Source organism: Molossus molossus, unplaced genomic scaffold (assembly GCF_014108415.1).
Source record: "Molossus molossus isolate mMolMol1 unplaced genomic scaffold, mMolMol1.p scaffold_m16_p_10, whole genome shotgun sequence".
NCBI classification, from domain to species: Eukaryota; Metazoa; Chordata; class Mammalia; order Chiroptera; family Molossidae; genus Molossus; species Molossus molossus.
This window is the reverse complement of record NW_023425345.1, coordinates 24,120,236-24,140,723: the sequence shown is the minus strand read 5'-3', so window position 1 is coordinate 24,140,723 and position 20,488 is coordinate 24,120,236. Positions and strand designations below refer to the sequence as shown.

The following is a 20,488-nucleotide window of genomic DNA, read 5'->3' as shown; positions in this document are numbered from 1 at the left end:
TTCAATCAAACAGGTCAACTTATCTACTTGTTTATGAAAATTTTCGTCTCTTGAAGTCACCCTTTGGTGAACATTCATATCAGACACCAATATCTTCACAATTTTTGTTCATACCGAGAAATCTATTCACATACCTCTTTCTCAAAGTATCTAGTCACTAATTTTTCAATCACGTTCCTTCCAAGTTCCTGACTGTCCAGGTAAACCATTGGCCACAGTCCATGAGTCAGTATGTAATTGCATCTCTTTCCATTTTTCCGTCTAAGCAAAGTGCACAACCAGGTACAGTGGTCAGAATTCTGTCCACTAGGAGGCTTTCCCTTCTCCACTGTCAGGTGAAGCTGTCACAGGAGGGGCTGCCGTGCTGCAGCTGTGCACTTCGTATGGCACCTGCATGTTGTGCAGACCATGTGCAAACCAGGCCCACATCTTCTCCTCCTCTGTCAGCTGATTGCAGAGAATGCCTCATGAGACCATGGCTAAAGACTGGAAAAGAAAGGCAGTGTAACTTCCTAGTGCCGCCAGGACCTGCTTGGGACTGATCATGTATATACCACTTCCATTTGATGACTCTGCATGTGAATTGTATGTCTCAGTGGTTCAGATAAAACTCAGTTAATAATTGGCAGGTCAGCTCACTTTGTAATTTGGTGGCCCATGGTCAAGAGTTTTGTCTCTACTAAGGCCCAGTAGCAGGCTAAGAGCTGTTTCTCTAGCTTCAGAGGATGGCAATGCTTTGCTCCAACATCCTAGAGACCTGCAGTGTGATTCACCCATACAGACTGGCAAAGGCTCCAGACAGTATGCTTATCTGTCACTGAGACTTCATATGTGCATAACCAATGGGCACAGAGAATAGTGTGGTGAAGTGGGGGTGGGGAGCAAGAAACAGGGGATCAATGGTGTAAAATAAGAGGGACAGCTGTAATTTATTTAACAATGAAGATACATTTTAAAAAGAGAGACTATAGAATCTATTTTATTAATATTCTCTAGAGGTAGACAAGTTTTATACTCACACAATAATAGTTGAAGGTTTATGTTAATTAGATACAGACATACTGAGAGCTTGAAGCTTTGACTATAAAACGTCAGGTTCAGCACAGAATAAATATAGATAACCATAATTCACTAGTGCAGATCTAAATGCACCATAATCCTTTTCAGAAAAGCATATTCTTGCATAAATAGACAGGCACAAGATTAGCAAACCACATTCTGTAACATTTCTCACCAGATAGAGAAGAGATTTTTCTCTACCAAATAGACCTAAAGCAAATTCTCAATTATTGCCATTGTATTCATTTGCAATTGCTGTGTAACAGATTCACAAATTTAGTGCTAAAACCCATAACCACACATTTATTATTTCACTTTTTGGGGGGGACAGGAATCTGGACAAGGCTTAGTTGTGTTCTCTGCTTCAGGGTTTTGCGAAGCTGTGATCACAGTTTTGACGACACTGAATTTTCATCTGCAGGCTTCACGGGAGAAGAACCCTCTTCCTAACGCTCACAGGTTGTTGGCGGAACGCATGTCCTTGCAGCTCTCTCCACGGGCACTTTGTAACATGGCTGCTTACTTCTTCAAGGCTGGCAAGACTGTCTCTCACTCAGGGGAGGCCCAGCCAGTGTTTAAAAGTTTTTCCTGATTACATCAGGCCCAAGAAGGATAATCTTTCTGTTGATTAACTCAAAATCAGTTGATTTGCGATCTTCATTACATACAAAATCCCTTCATCCTTGCCATATTCTGAAGGCTAGAAGTAAGTCATTGGTCCTGTCTGCGCTGAAATTATACGGGGTGTATGGATGTGAACACAAGGGAACAGTGATCATGGAGAGCCATGTAGGGCCCATAAACCACAGCTGCCACTAATGAGGAATAGTATATTGGCACAATTTGAACCCAGAACCAGCTTGGTCATGTACATGTTCATGAAAAGATTCCTCTGTAGTAGTCACACTGTTGTTTGTGGGTCTCACCAGTGGTTTTACATCTGCCGAACTCTGAGGGCTGGGCTGACTTTTGAGAGAATTGAAATTGCCTCATAGTGTAATCCTAAATTATATACATCTGTATATAAAACTCTCATTTCTAAGGCAAAGGTTTTAATTTTCATCGTGGTGTGTTTTCATGAAATCTAATTTATTACTTTAAAAAACAATTTATATACTCTTGAAAAGATTTTTAACCACAAGACCCCCTCCCCCCAGCTCCCGCCCCCCATCCTGCCTCCCCCACACTATTGTCTGTGCCCACTGGTTTTGTATATATGCAAATAAGTTATTTGTTTTATCTCTTCCCTCCCACCTGCCTCCCTTTCCTCTGAGGTTTGTCAGTCTGTTCCTTATTTCCATGCCTCTAGATCTATTTTGTTGGTCAGTTTTTTTTTTTTCTCTTTTCTTTTTGTTTAGTGTGTGTGTGTTCGTGTGTGTATGTTCTAGGTAAGAAATCTGCCTATCCCAGGTCACAAAATATTATACATTCTTTTCTAGGAGCTTTATTATATTATCTTGTATATTTAGGTTTATGATCACCTCAAAGTAATTTTATTGTATGGTGTAAAATAAAGATGGAAGTTTATTTTTCCATATTGTTATTCACTTTCCCAGCAACATTTATTGAAGAATTTTATTTCATGTTGAATTGTTTTACTTTCTTTGTTAAAAATGAAATGACCATACATTTGTGGGTCTATTACTAGACATTCTTGCCTGTCCATTGATCTATTTGTGTAAGTAAACAACAGTTTCACATTGACCTAATTACTGTAGCTATACATTCTTGAAATCAGGTATTTATATCACAGAGAAATTTTTTTTTATTTTTATGTAGTTTAGTTTATTAATTTTTAAATTTAATGCATCATGCTTTTGGTGTTGTTGCTAAAAAATCACCTAACCAGTTTACCAAACATTTTTCCTATTTTTTTTCCTAAAAGTTTTATTGGTTCAGCTCTTCTGTTAAGGTCTATGATCAATTTTAAGTTAATTTTTGCATATGGTAGAAAATTACTAGCTAAATTCATTTTATACATATGGATATGTAATTTTGCCAGCATCAATTGTTGAAAAAAAAAAAAGATGAGTTCCCAACTGAATCGACATAGTACTTTTTAAAAAATCCTCACCTGAGGATATTTTTCTATTTATATTCAGATAGAATGGAAGTGAGAGAGAGGGAGAGAAAGGGAGAGAGAGAGAAACAACAATGTGAGAGGGACACATTGACTGGTTACCTCCCACATGACCCTGACCAGTACTGGTGAAGAACCATAACTGAGGTACGTGTCCTTAGCTGGAATTGAACCCATGACTCATTGGTTTGTGGGCCGTTGCTCTTCCGCTGAGCCAAACCTGTGAGGGCTCAACATACTACTTTTTTTTTTTTTTATCCTCACCCGAGGATATTTTTCCATTCCTTGTTCAGATAGAGTGGGAGGAAGAGAGAGAGAGAAACATCAGTGCGAAAGGGATACATCGAGTGGTCGCCACCAGCACAACCAAACCAGGGCCAAGGACAAACTGCAACTGAGGCACGTGCCTCCAGTGGGAACCGAACCTGGGTCTCTCTGGACCTCAGGCCGACGTTCCAACTGCTGAGCCAACACTGCCAGGGCTCGACATAGTACTTTTTAAAGAATATCTGAGCCCTGGCAGGGTTGGCTCAGCAGTTAGAGCTTTGGCCCATGGACCAGAGAGTCCTGGGTTCAGTTCCCTCTAAGGGCATGTACCTTGGTTGAAGTTTGTCCCTGGCCCCGGTTGGGGTCCTGTGGGTGGCAACCAATCAATATTTCTCTCTTACATTGATGTTTCTCTCTCTCTCTCTTTCTCCTTTTCTCCCTCCTGCTCTATCTGAAGATAAATGTGTGTGTGTGTGTGTATGTGTGTATGTATATATATATGCTCTTAAATGCTGGAGTAGGTAAATGCAGGTACTCGCAATCTCACACAACCACACCAACTAAACTAAAGAACAACCATTATTCAGAACCACCTGAAATCTGGCTGAATGGAAGCCTAACAAATAGGGAATTAAATAATAATCCACATTGAGACAAGGAAGAGAGACAGAGAAACGGAATATGCTGAGCCCACACCCACGTGTGGTGGATAAAAATCAGGAGGGATATCTTGGCTGCGTAGGTCCTCCCTGAGGAGGGAGGGGTCTCAACCCCAATTCAAGACCCTCACCCATAACTTCTAGCTGTAAAAACCAGGGGGATTTAGGCTGAGGTAGACAGAGATCTGCTGAGGACACAGGCAGTTTCTTTCAAAGGGCTTGCACTTGAACTTACTCAGAGTCACTCCCTCTGAGATGCAGTGCTGAGGCAGCAGCTTGAAGGGCACTAGAGACATCTAGGGAGGAACTGACTTGTCCATCATCAGGGCAAGAGCTGGGGAGGCAGCTTTCTCCTAGACAGAAGTGCTGGCAGAGTCCACTGTCCTTTTGATGAGCTATCCCCACAGAGAGCCTGCAGGCGGGGACCATATCTGAGTCTCCATCAAGTTGGCTCATATTATTTGCCCCTCCCTGGTGATTTTGTGAGGCCTCTTAGCACCCAACTTTTGTACCCACCCAAACTGTTTTTAGTGGCTTTTTCATACAAATGCCCTGTTTCAGCTCATGCTACAGATTTTTAAAAAATCTCTCAAATAAGTAGCATGTGTCCTCAGAGTGCATCATACCTTTTGTTCAATGGCTCCAGGCCTGGCATTAGGAGCAGCTGGACTTGGGTCATAGGTTGGCCTTTCCTGGGCACCTCCAAGCCAAGCACAGCTAGCAGCCAGTTGCAGGCCACTTTGTAGCTCATGCCAGGTAGGCCCAGGCAGTACACTGGTGGCAGCTGACTTTGTCCTGAATCTCCTGAGAGGCCCCAGATTCAGAGCACCAGATGGACAACTTCAGACCACATTGAAGCACTACAACACAACTATGTCCACAAGTAACACACTGAAGGGGTGGACTCAGCATATTCGTGCCCCACTGAAATAAGTCCTGCTCTTGGGGTGGACCACTGTACAGTGGTCTGTGGTCACAGCCAGTCTTGCTGCTGACTGACCTGTGGGTAAATCCCTCCTACTGACATGCCAATAGCAATCAAGGCTCAACTACAGTAAGAAGGTGTACACAGTACATGAAGAATGCACTGGAATGCCCATATTGGGTAATAAGGGAGATTGTGCCACTAGACCCTATAGGACACTCATTACATAAGGCCACTCTACCAAGCCTGGGAGATATAGAAGCTTGACCTAATACATAGAAACAAACTCTGGGAGGCAGCCAATATAAGGAGACAAAGAAACATGTCCCAGAAGAAAGAACTGAACAAAACTCCAGAAAGAGATCTAAATAAAGTGGAGATAAGCAATCTACCACATGCAGATTTTAAAACGCTGATTATAAGGATGCTCAATAAACTTAGGGGAAGAATAGACTTCGTAAAAACTTCAAAAAAGAAATAGGCAATATAAAAATGGAAATAGAAACATAAAATGAACCAGTCAGAAAGATACATTAACTGAAATGAATACATTACAGGGAATCAACAGTAGAGTACAGGAAGCCAAATATCAAATCAATGATCTGGGATATAAAGAAGCAAAATACACCCAGTCAGAATAGCAGAAGCAAAAAATAATTTTAAAAAATGAGGATAGTATAAGAAGTCTCTGGGACAACTTCAAGCATACCAGCATTCACATCACAGTGCTGGAAAGAAACAAGAGATAGCAAGAAATGGAAAACCTATTTGAAAAAATAATGACAAAAATATTCCATAACCTGGTGAAGGAAATAGATATACAAGTCCAGGAAGCTCTGAGAGCATCAAACTGATGAACTCAAAGAGAACCACACCAAGGCACAACATAATTAAATGCAATAGATTAAATACAAAGAGAGAATCTTAAAAACGGCAAGAGGAAAACATTTAGTTACCTACAAGAGAGAACACATAAGACTGTCAGCTGATTTCTCAAAAGAAACTATGTAGGCCAGAAGGCAAGACATATAGAAAGTGATGGAAAGCAATGACCTGCAACCAAGAATATTCTACCCAGCAAAAGTATTCTTGAGGAGACAAAGAGCTTCCCAGACAAGAAAATGCTAGAAGAGTTCTTCACCACCAAAACAGTATTACATGAAATGTTAAAGGGTCTTCTTTAAGAAAAAGATGAAAAGTAAGAAAAATAAAATGGCAATAATTACATGTATATCAATAATTGAAAGCTGAAAACAATCAAACAAGTAGAACAGAAATGACTCATAGATAGAGAGTACATTTTGATGGTTGCCAGAAGGAAGTAGGAATGGGGTGATGAGTGAAAATGCAAATGGATTAAGAAGTACAAATGGATTATTACAGAATAGTCATGGAGATGTAAATTATAGCTTAGGAAATATAGTTCATAATATTCTAATAACTGAGTATGTTTTAAGATAGGTGGGAGATTGATCAGGATAACCATTTAGTAACTTATGTAATATCTAAACACTGCGGTGTACATCTGAAACTAATATAATAATGTACGTCAATTCTAACTGAAATAATAAAACAATGGCTTAAAAAATCATCTGAGGACTTTTGGTCAAGATGGCAGGTAGGTAAACACGGTAACACATCCTCTCACAACCACATCAAAATTACAACTAAACTACGGAACAACCATCATTCAAAACTGCCTGAAATCGAGCTGAACGGAAGTCCTACAACTACGGAATTAAAGAAGCAGCCACATCGAGACTGGTAGGAAGGGCAGAGGCAGACAGGCTGGTCCCACACCCACATGTGGCAGATAAAAATCAGGAGGATACCTCGGCTGGGAAGGTCCTCCCTGAGGACGGATGAGTCCCCGTCCCACACCAGGCACCCTGCACAGGGTTCTAGTGCCAGGAAGAGAAGTTCCCATAACTTTTGGCTGGAAAAACCAGCAGGAACTGAGGCTCAGGAAGGCTGAGGTGGCTGGAGCCCCAGGCAGCTCCTCACAAAGGGCCCACGCACGGACTTACCGGACTCACTCCCTTTAAGCTCGGAGGGGAGGTAGCTCCAGGGGCACCAGAGACATACAGGGAAGAACTGAGCTGTTTGGCACTGGAGCGAGGGCTGAAAAGGGGGCTTTCTCTGGGACAAATGTGCTGTCAGAGGCCTTTGTTCCTTTGGTGAGCCCTTCCCTGGGGTGGCAGACAGTCGCCATATGTGGGACTCCAGCAACCTGGCTCACACTGGTAGCCCCGCCCTGGTGATTCCCAGAGGCCCCACCCCATCCCACTTTCAAGCCCACCCAAGCTGTTGCCAGTTGCTTAACCATAGGATTGGCCTATCTTGGATCCTGCTTCAGGTTTTCCTTAATTCTTTCAAACAAGCAGCATCTGGTCTCAGATAGCTCCATACCTCTTGTCAAGTAATACACAGAAACAAACACAGAGAGGCAGCCAAAATGAGGAGACAAAGAAACAGGTCCCAAATGAAAGAACAGAACAAAACCCCAGAAAAAGAACTAAGTGAAATTGAGATAAGCAACCTAACAGATGCTGAGTTTAAAATACTGCTTATAAAGATGCTCAATGAACTTAGTGAGGGCCTCAAGAGCATAAAAAAGGACCAGTCAGAAATGATGGATGCACAATCAGAAATGAAGGAGGCATTAACTGAAATAAAGAATAATTTACACAGATTCAATAGTAGAGTATGTAAATCCAAGAAGCAAACCATCGATTTGGAATATAAGGAAGCAAAAACGCCCAATCAGAACAGCAAAAAGAAAAAAGAATCCAAAAAATGAGGATAGTGTAAGGAGCCTCTGGGACAACTTCAAGCGTGCCAACATTTACATCTTTCTGGTGCCAGAAGGAGAAGAGAGAGAACAAAAAATTGAAAACCTGTTGGAAACAATAATGGCAGAACACTTTCCTAACTTGGTGAAGGAAACAGACATACAAGTCCAGGAAGCACAGAGAGTCCCAAACAAGATGAACCCCAAGAGGCCCACACCAAGACACATCATCATCAAAATGCAAAAGGTTCAAGACAAAAAGAGAATCTTAAAAGCAGCAAGAGAAAAGCAGTTAGTTACCTAGAAGGGAGTTCCCATAAGGCTGTCAGCTGATTTCTCAAAAGAAACTGCAGGCCAGAAAGGAGTGGCAAGAAATACAGTGATGAAAAGCAAGAACCTACAACCAAGATTACTCTGTCCTGCAAAGCTGTCATTTAGAATTGATGGCCATATAAAGAGTTTCCCAGACAAGAAAAAGTAAAGGAGTTCATCACCACTAAACCATTATTATATGAAATGATGAAGGGTCTTTTTGAAGAAAAAGATAAAATATATGAACAAACAAAATGGCAATGAATACATGTCTATCAACAGTGGAATCTACAAACAAAATGAACAGGAAGAACAGAAACATTCTCATAGATACAGAGAACATTTTGTTGCCAGATGGGAGGGAGGTTGGGGGAATGGGTAAAAAAGGTGAAGGGATTAAGAAGTACAAATTCATTGCTAGACTCACAAACCTCAAAGGGAAAGGGGTTGGGAGGTGGGAAGAAATAAACCAAAGAACTTATATGCGTAACCAATGGACACAGACAACAATGTGGGAAAAGGCAGGAGAGGGCTGGAGTGGGGAGGAGGGGGTCAATGGGGGAAAAATGAGGAACATCTGTAAACATTCAACAATAAAGATTAAAAAATAAATAAATAAATAAATAAATAAATAAATAAATAAATAAATAATCATCTGACCATGGTGGTGAATGTTAATATATGAATTTCAACTGTGTTTTATTGATAGATATCTTCTGTTATTCAAGTTGTACACTATCTTAACAGCTTTGTAGCAAGTTGAAATGAGAAACTGTGATCCTCCAACTTTGTTCTTTAAAAAATTTCTTTTGATTACTGTTAGTGCTTTATATGTCAATAAACATTTTAGGGATAGCTTTCACTTTCTGCAAAAGAGCCTTCTGGGACTTCATAGTGATTCCATTGAATATATACAACATCTGTTCATGTAAAGACTCCACTCTTACCTGGATTTTATTTCACTGATTCTCCTTAAGTATCTTTGTGATGCACTGAAATTAAAATTTTGACAATTTATATCCCTTTTCTTCATTGTTGTAGGAAGAAATGTTGCTGTTTTCTACTGCCACATGTACTCATGAGCAGAAGTTCTCCCAGGTTAACTTTGAAGTATCAAATAATAAAAGATCAAATGAATACTAATTCTTGATGCTTAGTGTCTGTATTAGACAGGCACAATTGTAAACACTCTACACAAATCGTATACTTACTCCTCACAAAAACCACTCAAAAAGCTTGTCATGGTGACCTGATTTTTTACTGATGATTACACTGTGGCAGTTTTCAAAGAGAGTCCAAGGTCAGAGGTAGGCAAAGCAGAGACTCTAGTTATCCCTTATGGCAGTCAAGATCTAAGATTATCCTCTAAAAGCAATTATAATATAAAAACTGAAACAATAAAATCTAATGTTAGAGTCTGATTTTAACTTTTATTAATCTTCCAATATTAAGTAGTCAGAAATGAATTAAACACAGAAAGTAAAACTGTATTTTTATATACAGAGAAGTCTAGACTCTCCAATGGAAACCACATGTTTTTTTGAAGTTTCCAAGGAATATTTATAAAATGTATAAACATTTTAAATAAATAATTAATAATAAATATTAAGTAGACCTAAAAGAGAGAATTTATCAAAGCCCCAACATGTGAGAGATGTTTGATATCTATTAATAAAGGACTAAAAAGCCTCAATGCCATAAAAGATGGATTTAAACCTATATGATCTCACTGAGATTTATTTTAACATTTTGAAAACCATGAGACAATAATTTTTTTCTTACATGAGATGTGTGTGTGTGTGTGTGTGTGTGTGTGTGTCTTGCTTATACGCTTAAGAGTTTTTAAACAATAAGAGTATACTTGAATGTTAATTATAAGCAACCAGCCCTAGTGAGTGTTGGCCTTTCTGGGGTACTCAAAAAAACCTTGATGCCTTAATAGGGAAAGATTGAATTTTTTCTACATAAATATGACATTAAACAAAAATCCCAAAGGTATGATAAATAGTGATGGGAAGAGACTTGACTTTGGGTGCTGAACACACAATACCGTATACAGATGATATATTATAGAATTGTATACTTGAAGCCTATATAATTTTATTAACCCATGTCACCCAAATAAATTCAATAAAGTTTTAGAAAATCTATAGTTATGATGACCCTATCTGTGGCCAAGCTTCACTGAACAATTTAGCATTCACTGCATAATCAATGTATTGGGTTTTAAAATTTTACTAATTACACAGTTGATGAACACAAATTATTGAGAGATGAAACAAAGACAATTTCAAAACAAAAAGAATATGTCAATATTTGTATTTTAACAAATGAGCATCAGCTTTACAACAACATCAATTATAAAATATTCCAGCCTACAGCAGGGACATACGATATTTGAATAGGAGTTAATTTGAGCAGTTTGGGGAAATAACAAGGTGTGTCATAACAAAAGCAGTGAGCTATTTCATTAGCATATCCTGGTGCTTTCCTGCATGTTATTGGTCATAGAATTTAAAGAAAGAAGAATTTAATACACATTCAAGATCAGCTGCAAATAGAACTTAAAGTCAGTATAGTAAAGGAATCACGACCAGTGATACTAGACTTGGCCTGTTTTTCCTAGACATGATAAAGTTATTACCAAGCATTCTTTCCTTCCTTGAAATAGTGCAATTTGTTCTAGGATATTTTTCCAACAGCTTCATAGCACTGGTGAACTGCACTGACTGGGTCAAGAGACAAAAGCTGTCCTGCACTGATCGAATTCTCACTGCTCTGGCGGTCTCCAGAATTATTTTGCTGTGGGTAACAGTATTCAATTGGTATGAAACTGTGCTTGATCCAGCTTTCTGTAATTCAGAATTAAGAGTTATTGTTCATATTGCCTGGGTAGTAAGCAACCATTTTAGCCTCTGGCTTGCTACTAGCCTCAGCATATTTCATTTGCTCAAGATAGCTAATTTCTCCTGCTTTTCTTTCCTTCACCTAAAACGGAAAGCTAAAAGAGTGGTTGTCATGATGCTGTGGTGGTCATTGGCCTTCTTAATTTGTCGTCTTGCTTTGGTAAGCACAGATGAAAAAATGAAGATGAATGAATATGAAGGAAACGCCACTTGGGTAACCAACTTGAGGAACATTGTACACCTTGCACATGTGACTGTATTCACGTTTGTATACTTCATACCATTTACTATGTCCTTGACAGCTTTTCTGCTGTTAACCTTCTCCCTGTGGAAACATCTCAAAAAGATGCAGATCAGTGGGAAAGGGTCCCAAGATCCCAGCTCCAAGGTCCATGTAAGAGCCATGCAAACTGTGATCTCCTTTCTCTTCCTATTTGTCATTCACGTCCTGGTTCAAATGATCAGTTTGAAGTTCTATTACTCTGCCAAACAATTCAGTTCTCATGCTTTTCCAGGTTCTTGGCATCTTGTATCCTTCAGGCCATTCACTGATCCTGATTTGGGGGAACAAGAAGCAGAAACTAGACTCTCTGTCATTTCTGTGGCAGCTGAGGTGCTGGATGAAAAGAAGGAAATAAGTGAACATCATGTGTCTTTCGGCAGAAAACAAACTAATAGTGATGAAATGTTCTGTCCTTCCTACTACATTTCTCAGGCATGCATCTAATTTTACAAAATAGTGTAAGAACTTCCTCAGGATTATGATGCCATGAGTATCTCACATACATTCTGTACATTATTATCCCGAAAGTCAAGAACTAATGATCTATATTTATGCATTTTTAAGGACTAACAACTCATCTCAGGAAATCATTGCTATTTTCCATTGTAATGAGTGCCATCCACATGTACCGCAGTGTATTTATATTATTTTATTGTACATCCAATATTCTGGATGGTGAGAATTTTGGATTTTAAATCACACACTGAGGTCGTATGTTTGGGATAGATACTATTCCATCATGAATTCTTACTTCATGGTTTATAGAGAGCACTCAGAACTGTTGTTAATAAAAGCTGCAGCTAATGAAATTAAAGAGTGACAAACATATTTAAGTATGTTTTAAATACATGTACAGTAAACAGACTAAAGATTATTAGATTTAAAACAAGTAGATGGTCCTGGCCGGTTTGGTTCAGCGGTTAGAGCGTCGGCCTGCGGTCCTGAGAGGCCCGGGTTCGGTTCCCGCTCAGGGCACGTACCTCGGTTGCAGTTTGTCCCCGGCCCTGGTCGGTTGTGCGGGTGGCAGCCACTCAATGTGTTCCTTTCGCATCGATGTTTCTCTCTCTCTCTCTGTTCCTCTCTCTCCCTCCCACTCTACCTGAACAAAAAATGGAAAAATGTCCTCGAGTGAGGATAAAAAAAAACCAAAAACAAGTAGATGAAAGCTTAGAATATAATCAAGTTCTACAATAGTGATGAAGAAGAAAGCAAAATGATCATGAGATTTTTATTGTTTCTGTGGTTCCATATGCACTTAGGAAAGTCATTTCTTACAGTTTCTGAATTCAGAAGATGTTTTCTAAAGTTGAAAACCGATGTCAATTTATTTAGTTCACTTTAACAGCATGTTTAGGGCTCTGAATTGGAAATCATCTCCATCTTGCTACCTAAAAATTTCTGTTAAATTTCAGACTAAAAGAGTCAAATCCTCTCTATCTTAAATATATGCTCAACATAAGAATAGTTTAAAAGCCCTGGCCAGTTTGGCTCAGCGGTTGGAGCATCACCTGCGGACTAGAGTCCAAGGTTCGGTTCCCGCTAGGGGCACGTACAAAAAAAAAAAGAATAGTGTAAAATAGTGGTACATAAGTCAATGACCTTTCTATGTATATGAAAATTGTTATCTAAAAAGTCTAAGTGATAATTATAAAAAATGTCTTCAAGATCTGTTTTTATTATACTCTTCTGGAAAATGATAAAATAGAAAATCTGTTGAAATAAATTTGGTAGCAATTTCTATCATAAAAAGAAATATATAATCTTGTTCAACTACTGAATGTACGTGTCTATATTAGATCTTAGGATGATAAAATTTTAATAAAATTATCTATATATTAAGGCAAACCTTTTCCACATCTGATTTGTCATCTGTTTTTATTATCTGTCTGCCCCATTAGAATATAAGCATTACAGGATGATGTCTGTCCTGTTTCCTGCTGATTCCCCAAGACATAAAACCAGCTATGAGATAGTTGGTCAATATGACATACTAAATAAATAGATGAATAAATGACATTAGGTCTGAAGAACTAATAAAAACAAACCCATCACAAAACCAACAGGTGGCATAGAGTTCTAGGCTCTGTTTTTTCACCATACAAAAGCCTCTAAATCCTCACATGCTCAGTTTCAATTATGGCCTGAGGCTGTCATAAATGGACTCCAAAACATAAAGCAACTCATACATAACCTAAATTTCATATTGCTTTTTAAACAGTGCTCATGTGACTGGGGAGCCTTCTCTGCAGTTATGCAGGGAGTCAGGCTGATCACAAGTATGCTGTCGGAAGCAAGTGGCTTCCAAGGTTGCCTGGAAGCCACTGCCATTCCAGAAAACGGGAGAAGAAAGGCGTATGGAGGAGCATGTGAGGAGATATTGTGGAGACAGCCCACAAATGGTGCACATGATTTTCACTCACAAGACATTGATCAGAATCAGTCACATTTCAACACCAACTGTGAGGGAGGGTGAAAAAATAGTCACTCTATAGCCCAGAAAGAAGATGAAAACATTTAATTTAGAAATAGATTTTGGAGGGAACTTAGTAACATTTGAGTTGAAAGCCAGTAAGTGATTGTAAAACAGGAGTTTTTCTTTTTAGAAGGGTGCTGTACTATCCATGTTACTGGTAATTTGACATGCCCTTGCATCAGCCTTAAATTTGTTTCTGTGTTTCTTTATAAGTTCTAAATAATTCAACTTCCCACTTAATAGTACTGTCCTCATAAAACCATCATGAATTCTACATTGAAGCTTTTGTAGCTTCCTCTACAAATATATTCCCAATATTCTTTGCTTATAACATCTGATTTAGCTTCTTCGATATCTTTTTTTGAAATATTTTTTTCTTCCTTTATTGATTTGAGAGAGAGAGAGGAATGGAGAGGGAGAGAGAGATAGAAACATCAATGAGAGAGAACATCGATTGGCCACCTCCTGCATGCCCCCCACTGGGGATAAGGCCCACAACCTGGGCATGTGCCCTGACTGGGAATCGAACTGGCAACCTCTTGGTGCATGGGTTGATGCTCAACCACTGAGCTACACCAGCCAGGCCTCCAATATCTTTTATTAATTATTTTTAGTTATTATTTGTTCTAGTACTTGGGGGTGTTTTTTGAACTAAAAATATCTGCAGTAAATGATTACTGTTAATTAAATTGCATGAACTAGAGTACTTGATATGTAGAAGGATCTCATTGATAAGTAACAAATGACTGAATTACATAAAGTTTTTTTCCTAGCAATTACTATTGAAAATTTAAGATATTTGCATTTAGGTGCATGGCTCAGGGTTATAAAAATAGAAACAGGTTGAAAATAATCTCACTCATATTTGCATGATTATATATATTATTTCACTGATTTAGCCAGTGGCACAGATGGTAATTTGCAGCTGGTGTCAAGCTAAGTGGACATCATTTGCGTTTATTGTGGAAATTATATAGTAGCTGACTGGAAGTAATGTGATAGGTATTCATGAAATCTTGTGTGCCTTAACAGAACTGTTCAGTTTAGCTCTGGAAATGCAATACAAATAGAATGAACTATCTTTTGTGAAGGTCTCTGGAAGTATATCAAAAAGCAGAATTTTTGTTGAAGAAAATAATTACAGAAAGCATCATAAATGGATGTTCATCTGCAACTGTTTCACTAATAAGGTTTCAGTGAGGCATCACATTAGAAACATTCTCATACAGATGTCAGTTGGAATGAAGGTCTCCTTTCTGGTAGTGGAAACAGGAATACTCATCTTAGGATTGCTAGGAAATGGATTCATTGGACTGGTGAACTGCATCGAATGGGTCAAGACTGGGAAGGTTTCCTCAGCTGACTTCATCCTCACCAGCTTGGCTGTGGCAAGAATCATCCATCTGGGGGTAATACTGTTCGATTCATACATAATGGTGTTCTGTCCACATCTGCTTGCTACGAGTAAACTACTAAAAGTGGTTACGATTCTTTGGGTACTAACTAATCACTTAACTACCTGGTTTGCCACCTGCCTAAGTATTTTTTACTTCCTTAAGATAGCCAATTTCTCCCAGTCCTTTTTCAACTGGCTGAAGTGGAGAGTCGACAGAGTGGTTCTTGTGATTTTCATGGGGTCTTTCTCCTCATTGTCTCTTAACCTCTTAGTGCAGGATGGTCTTAGTGAGTTGTGGATAAATGTCTATAGCGTACCTGAGAGAAACATGACTTCACTTTTCGATGGAAGTAAAATTTCCTATCTTAAAGGTCTTTTTATTGTTAGTTTGACCTATGTTATCCCCTTTTTCCTGTCCCTGATCTCTTTGCTCCTTTTATATCTATCCTTGGTGAGACACAGCAAGAATTTACACCTCAACCTGAAAGACTCAAGAGACTCTAGCACAGTAGCCCATAGAAGGGCCATAAGAATGGTGACAACATTTATCGTCCTCTTCATCATTTATTTTATTTCTATTCTAACAGGAAGTTGGATCTTCACTAAGATACAGACATATCAGGCCAATATGCCTGTCTTGGTGATTTCAACCATCTTTCCCTCAGGCCACTCTTTTATTATAATTTTGGGAAACAGCAAGCTAAGACAGATCGCTTTGAACTTACTGTGGCACTTAAATTCCTTGAGAAAATCAAAACCTTTCACTTTATAGACAGAACTTGAAGTAACCTGCTGTATTCTATAGGAAAATACTTTAATAGAAAACCTTCAGCCTTTGTTCATCAGGTCCTTTCAGGTTTTGTTAAATAGCACTAAAATTTCCTTACGACATGCTTTTAGGTCATTATATTTTCTCAAAGTGACATGACAAAATATTTGGTTAGAAAAGTATCTCTGTTATCTCTGTTACATTTTATGGTAACAAGAGAGTATTTGAGACATGAAGAAGAATGGTTATAAAACTGTATAATGAAATTCTGATAAGTGTATAAAAATATAAAGTGTAATAAAATAAATGTACATAAAATTGTTGTCACTGTTAGGAAGAAAGTATTGCAAAAGTTTCTAACTGATGATAATTTTGAATAGAAAAAGAATTGTTAAGTGTTAAGTAAAATTCTAAGTTATATCATTATAAAATTGCTAATATTAGGTTGATACTTCTAATGTTAGAAGGAATCTGAACCATGGGAATTTTCATATATTTATTGGATTATGAATTGGTAAAATAACTTTTTGCAAGAGTATGACATTATGTTTTTAATTTGAGATGCATATCCTTAGACCCCTTAATGGTACTCCTATATTTTTTATTAGATAATTTTTGTGCATGCTTAACAGAATACATATGCAAAAATGTACATATTACTACTGTTCTTAAGACCTGAATTGAAATTTTTGTTAAGATGGCTGCAGGCAGCCCTGGCCCGTTTGGCTCAGCAGTTAGAGTGTCGGCCTGCAGTCCAGATAGACCTGGGTTTGGTTCCCGCTAAGGGCACATATCTCTGTTGCAGTTTGTTGTGCGGGTGGCAGCTACTCGATGTGTCCCTTTCACATCAATGTTTCTCTCTCTTCCTCTCTCCTCTCTCTCTCCCACTGTATCTGAACAAAAAATGGAAAAAAATGTCCTCGGGTGAGGATAAAAAAAAAATGTTGGTGGCAGGCAGGACCAAAGGGATGGTGAGTGTGTGAGAAAGTGTGAGTGGACGTGAAGGTGGATGACCAAACCCAAGCAATGAAGAAACACGGAGCAGAAGGTTCCTGTCCTGGGGATGGGAGCAGCTGGCTACCGTGGTAAGTGGCCCTTCAGGGTGCTTCTCCCTGCACCACAGGGAGGTCCCACCATTTTGGAAGATCCTGGGTCTTCCTTGGGAGGAGGCAGTGGGAGCAGCTAGGGCCCAGCAACCTGAGCCCACCAGCACACCTGGCACCATCGGACCAGTGGACACCCTGTGTCAACACAGATTGGTGCACAGTAGTGGAGCTCCCAAGGTGCTGGTCGTGGAAGCTGCAGACAGCCCTGAGCCCAGCAACATCCCCCACAGTAACAATCCCTCAGAGTTGAGATATACCCCCAGCAACAGAGGCTGGGGAGCAGATATCCATTCCCAGGCAACAGAAGCACAGGCCAGCAGCTGAGATCCATCCCCAAAAACTACAGCAAAAGCTGAGCAGGAGTTGAGCCCCACGGGGCAGCAGCACTCCCAGACACCAGCAGTGGGACCTGGGCCCCACAGAGGCCTGTGCGGTCCAGTAGCTCACAAGAGCAGTGGGAAGCCAGAGCCTGAGAGAGACTGGTGCAATCCAGCTGCACACCGTGGGACCTGCAGGGTGCGGGGGCACCAGAGAGGCCTGTGCAACCCAGCAGGGACTGTGCAATCTAGTTACCGGCAGAACCTTCAGAGTGCTGAAACACTAGAGAGGCCTGTGCGACCCAGCAGGGACTGTGCAATCTAGTTACCCATGGGGCCTGTGGGGTGCTGATTCACAAGAGAGGCCTGTGTGAGCCAGCAGGGACTGTGCCATCCAATTAGCTGAGGCACCTGTAGGCTGCTAAAGCACCAGAGGGGACTATGCAACCCAGAAGGGACTGCATGATCTAGTTACCCATGGGACCTGTGGGGTGCTGAAGCACCAAGTGGCCTCTGCGACCCAGCAGCCCATAACATAGGCATAGAGCCAGGTCCCCAAAAGGGCTGTGTGATCCAGTTAGCTGCGGGACCTGCAGGGTGCGGGGGCACTAGAAAAGCCTGTGTGATCCAGCTGCACACAAGATAGGCATAGAGGATATGAAAATGGAGGCAGAGTGAATAGAAGCTACGCAGACAATCTCCTAGGACCAAACAGGAATTACAACTAAAATAAAGACAAATCCCTGGAAAAAAAAGCGACAGAAAAGCAGCAGGCCAGGACCATATAACCAGGGACACTGGTAGGATTCTCAGAGACAGAAGAGGGTGGCAGGCTGGGAGCCCACAGACAGCAGCAGTTTTAGCTGTTACGGGGCCCTTGGGGAATAAAGAGCAAGCCCACTCCACAGTGCAGAGCCAGAACAGAGCGCTAAAATAGCCACAGCCACTCACCTGGGGGCTACGGCAGAGGGAGGGCAGACTGGGCTGGAACTCTGTGGGGACACCCGGGATTTGGAGGGCACTCAGAGTTTTTGCTGAGTTGGAACCAAAAAGGATAGTGGCCAGTGTGCTCCTTCCTAGAGCTGTGGGGAAAAGCAGCAGCTGTCCTCTCAGAGATTCAGCCTTTCCCAGGTGAGGCAAAGAAATGCAAATCGAGGCTCATTAATACCAGCATCTATCTCACTTTCTGGAAATTCTCTTATGCAGAACACCAAGGCTACATTTCAAGGCACTGAGTAACTGAGACTACTAGCCATCAGGAAAAAGCTAGAGGATAACTGAACCTTTCCTGGGCTTGCAAATCTTCCCAGGAAAGTAATACTTGACAGTGGTGTTTAACATGGGACCACCCAGGCTCATCCAAACCCAGTAGAGGGAGCCACAAACAGCAGAACACCAACATCCACAGGAAAAATTTGGCAGGCTCCAAACCCACTGTGATAGCCAAAATGGTGAAACACAGAAACAAAAGCCAAATGAAAGAACAAGAGACCTATACTGAAGATGAGATCAATGAAAGGCAGCTAAGCAAATTATCAGAGGTAGAGTTCAGAGCCATGATCTTGAGGAAGCTCAACAGCATGAGTAAAGACATCAGCACCATGAGTAAAGATATAGAAACATTGAAAACCAACCAAGTGGAAATGAAGAATGGCATAGCAGAAATTAAGAACACATTGGAAGGACTTAACAGCAGAGTAGAGGAAGCTGAGGCCAGATAAGTGAATTAGAAGACAGCACAGAAAAAAATCAACCAATCAGAAAACCAAAAGAAAAAAACAATTAAAAAACAGGAAGACAGCTTAAGAGAACTACAGGACAACTGGAAACATAATACCATTCGCATCATAGGAGTCCCTGAAGAGGAAGAAAATGGGCAAGGGTTAGAAAATATATTTGAAGAGCCCTGGCTGGTTTGGCTCAGTGGTTAGAGCATCGGCCTGCGGTCCAGAGAGACCCGGGTTCGGTTCCCGCTAGGGGCATGTACCTCGGTTGCAGTTTGTCCCCGGCCCTGGTTGGTCGTGTGGGTGGCAGCCACTCGATGTGTCTCTTTCACGTCGATGTTTCTCTCTCTCCCTCTCTTCCTCTCTCTCCCTCCCACTTTATCTGAACAAAAAATAGAAAAATGTCCTCAGGTGAGGATAAAAAAAAAAAAGAAAGAAAGAAAATATATTTGAAGAAATAGTGACAGAAAACTTTCCTAACTTGATGAAGGAAGAAGGCATTCAAGTTCAAGAAGAACAGAGAGCCCCAAGTAAGAAGAACCCAAACAGGCCCACACCAAGAGACATAGTAATTAAAATGCCAAAAATGAAAGACAGAGAATCCTAAAGGCAGCAAGAGATAAGCAACAGGTTACCCACAAAGGAAACCCCACAAGGCTCTCAGCTGACTTCTCAACAGAAGAACTACAGGCCAGAAAGGAATGGCATGAAGTAATCAAGGTCATGAAAAACAAGCATCTGAATCCAAGACTACTCTATCCAGCAAGGCTATCATTCAAAATAGAAGGTCAAATAAAGAGCTTCACAGACAAAAAAAAAAAAAAAAAGGCTAAGGGAATATATTAACACCAAACCAGCACTGCAAGATATGCTAAAAGGACTGCTGTAAGTAGTAGAAGAAATAGAAAGAAAAATAGAACCACACTTAACACACGTGGCAATAAATAAGTATACTTCAAAAGTTCTTATGGAACCAAAAAAGACACTGAATAGCAACAGCAATCTTGAAAAAGAAGGACAAAGTAGGTGGGATCACAATACCAGATATCAGGTTATACTACAAAACGACTGTAATCAAAACAGCCTGGTACTGGTACAAGAACAGGCATATAGACCAGTGGAACAGAATAGAGAACCCAGAAATGGACCCAAGGCAATATGCCTAATTAATATTTGACAAAGGTGGCAAGAGCATACAGTGGAGTAAAGACAGCCTCTTTAATAAATGGTGTTGGCAAAACTGGACAGCTACATGCAAAAAAATGAAACTAGACCATCAACTTACACCATACACAAAAATAAACTTAAAATGGATAAAACACTTAAATGTGACCCATGAATCCATAAAAATTCTAGAAGAAAATGTAGGCAACAAAATTTCAGACATCATACGCAGCAGAATTTTCACTGATACATCACCT

General features: G+C 40.1%; 1 protein-coding gene and 1 pseudogene across 1 annotated transcript; both read left to right on the top strand.

Moving 5' to 3' along the window:
- Nucleotides 1-10,721: 10,721 nt before the first annotated feature.
- LOC118623345 lies at nucleotides 10,722-11,637 on the top strand (annotated as a pseudogene).
- Nucleotides 11,638-14,984: 3,347 nt separating this feature from the next.
- LOC118623344 (taste receptor type 2 member 42-like) lies at nucleotides 14,985-15,923 on the top strand. The gene has a single exon (XM_036250846.1). It carries the CDS (start codon nucleotides 14,985-14,987, stop codon nucleotides 15,921-15,923), a length of 939 nt encoding a protein of 312 aa, XP_036106739.1.
- The last annotated feature ends 4,565 nt before the right edge of the window (nucleotides 15,924-20,488 follow it).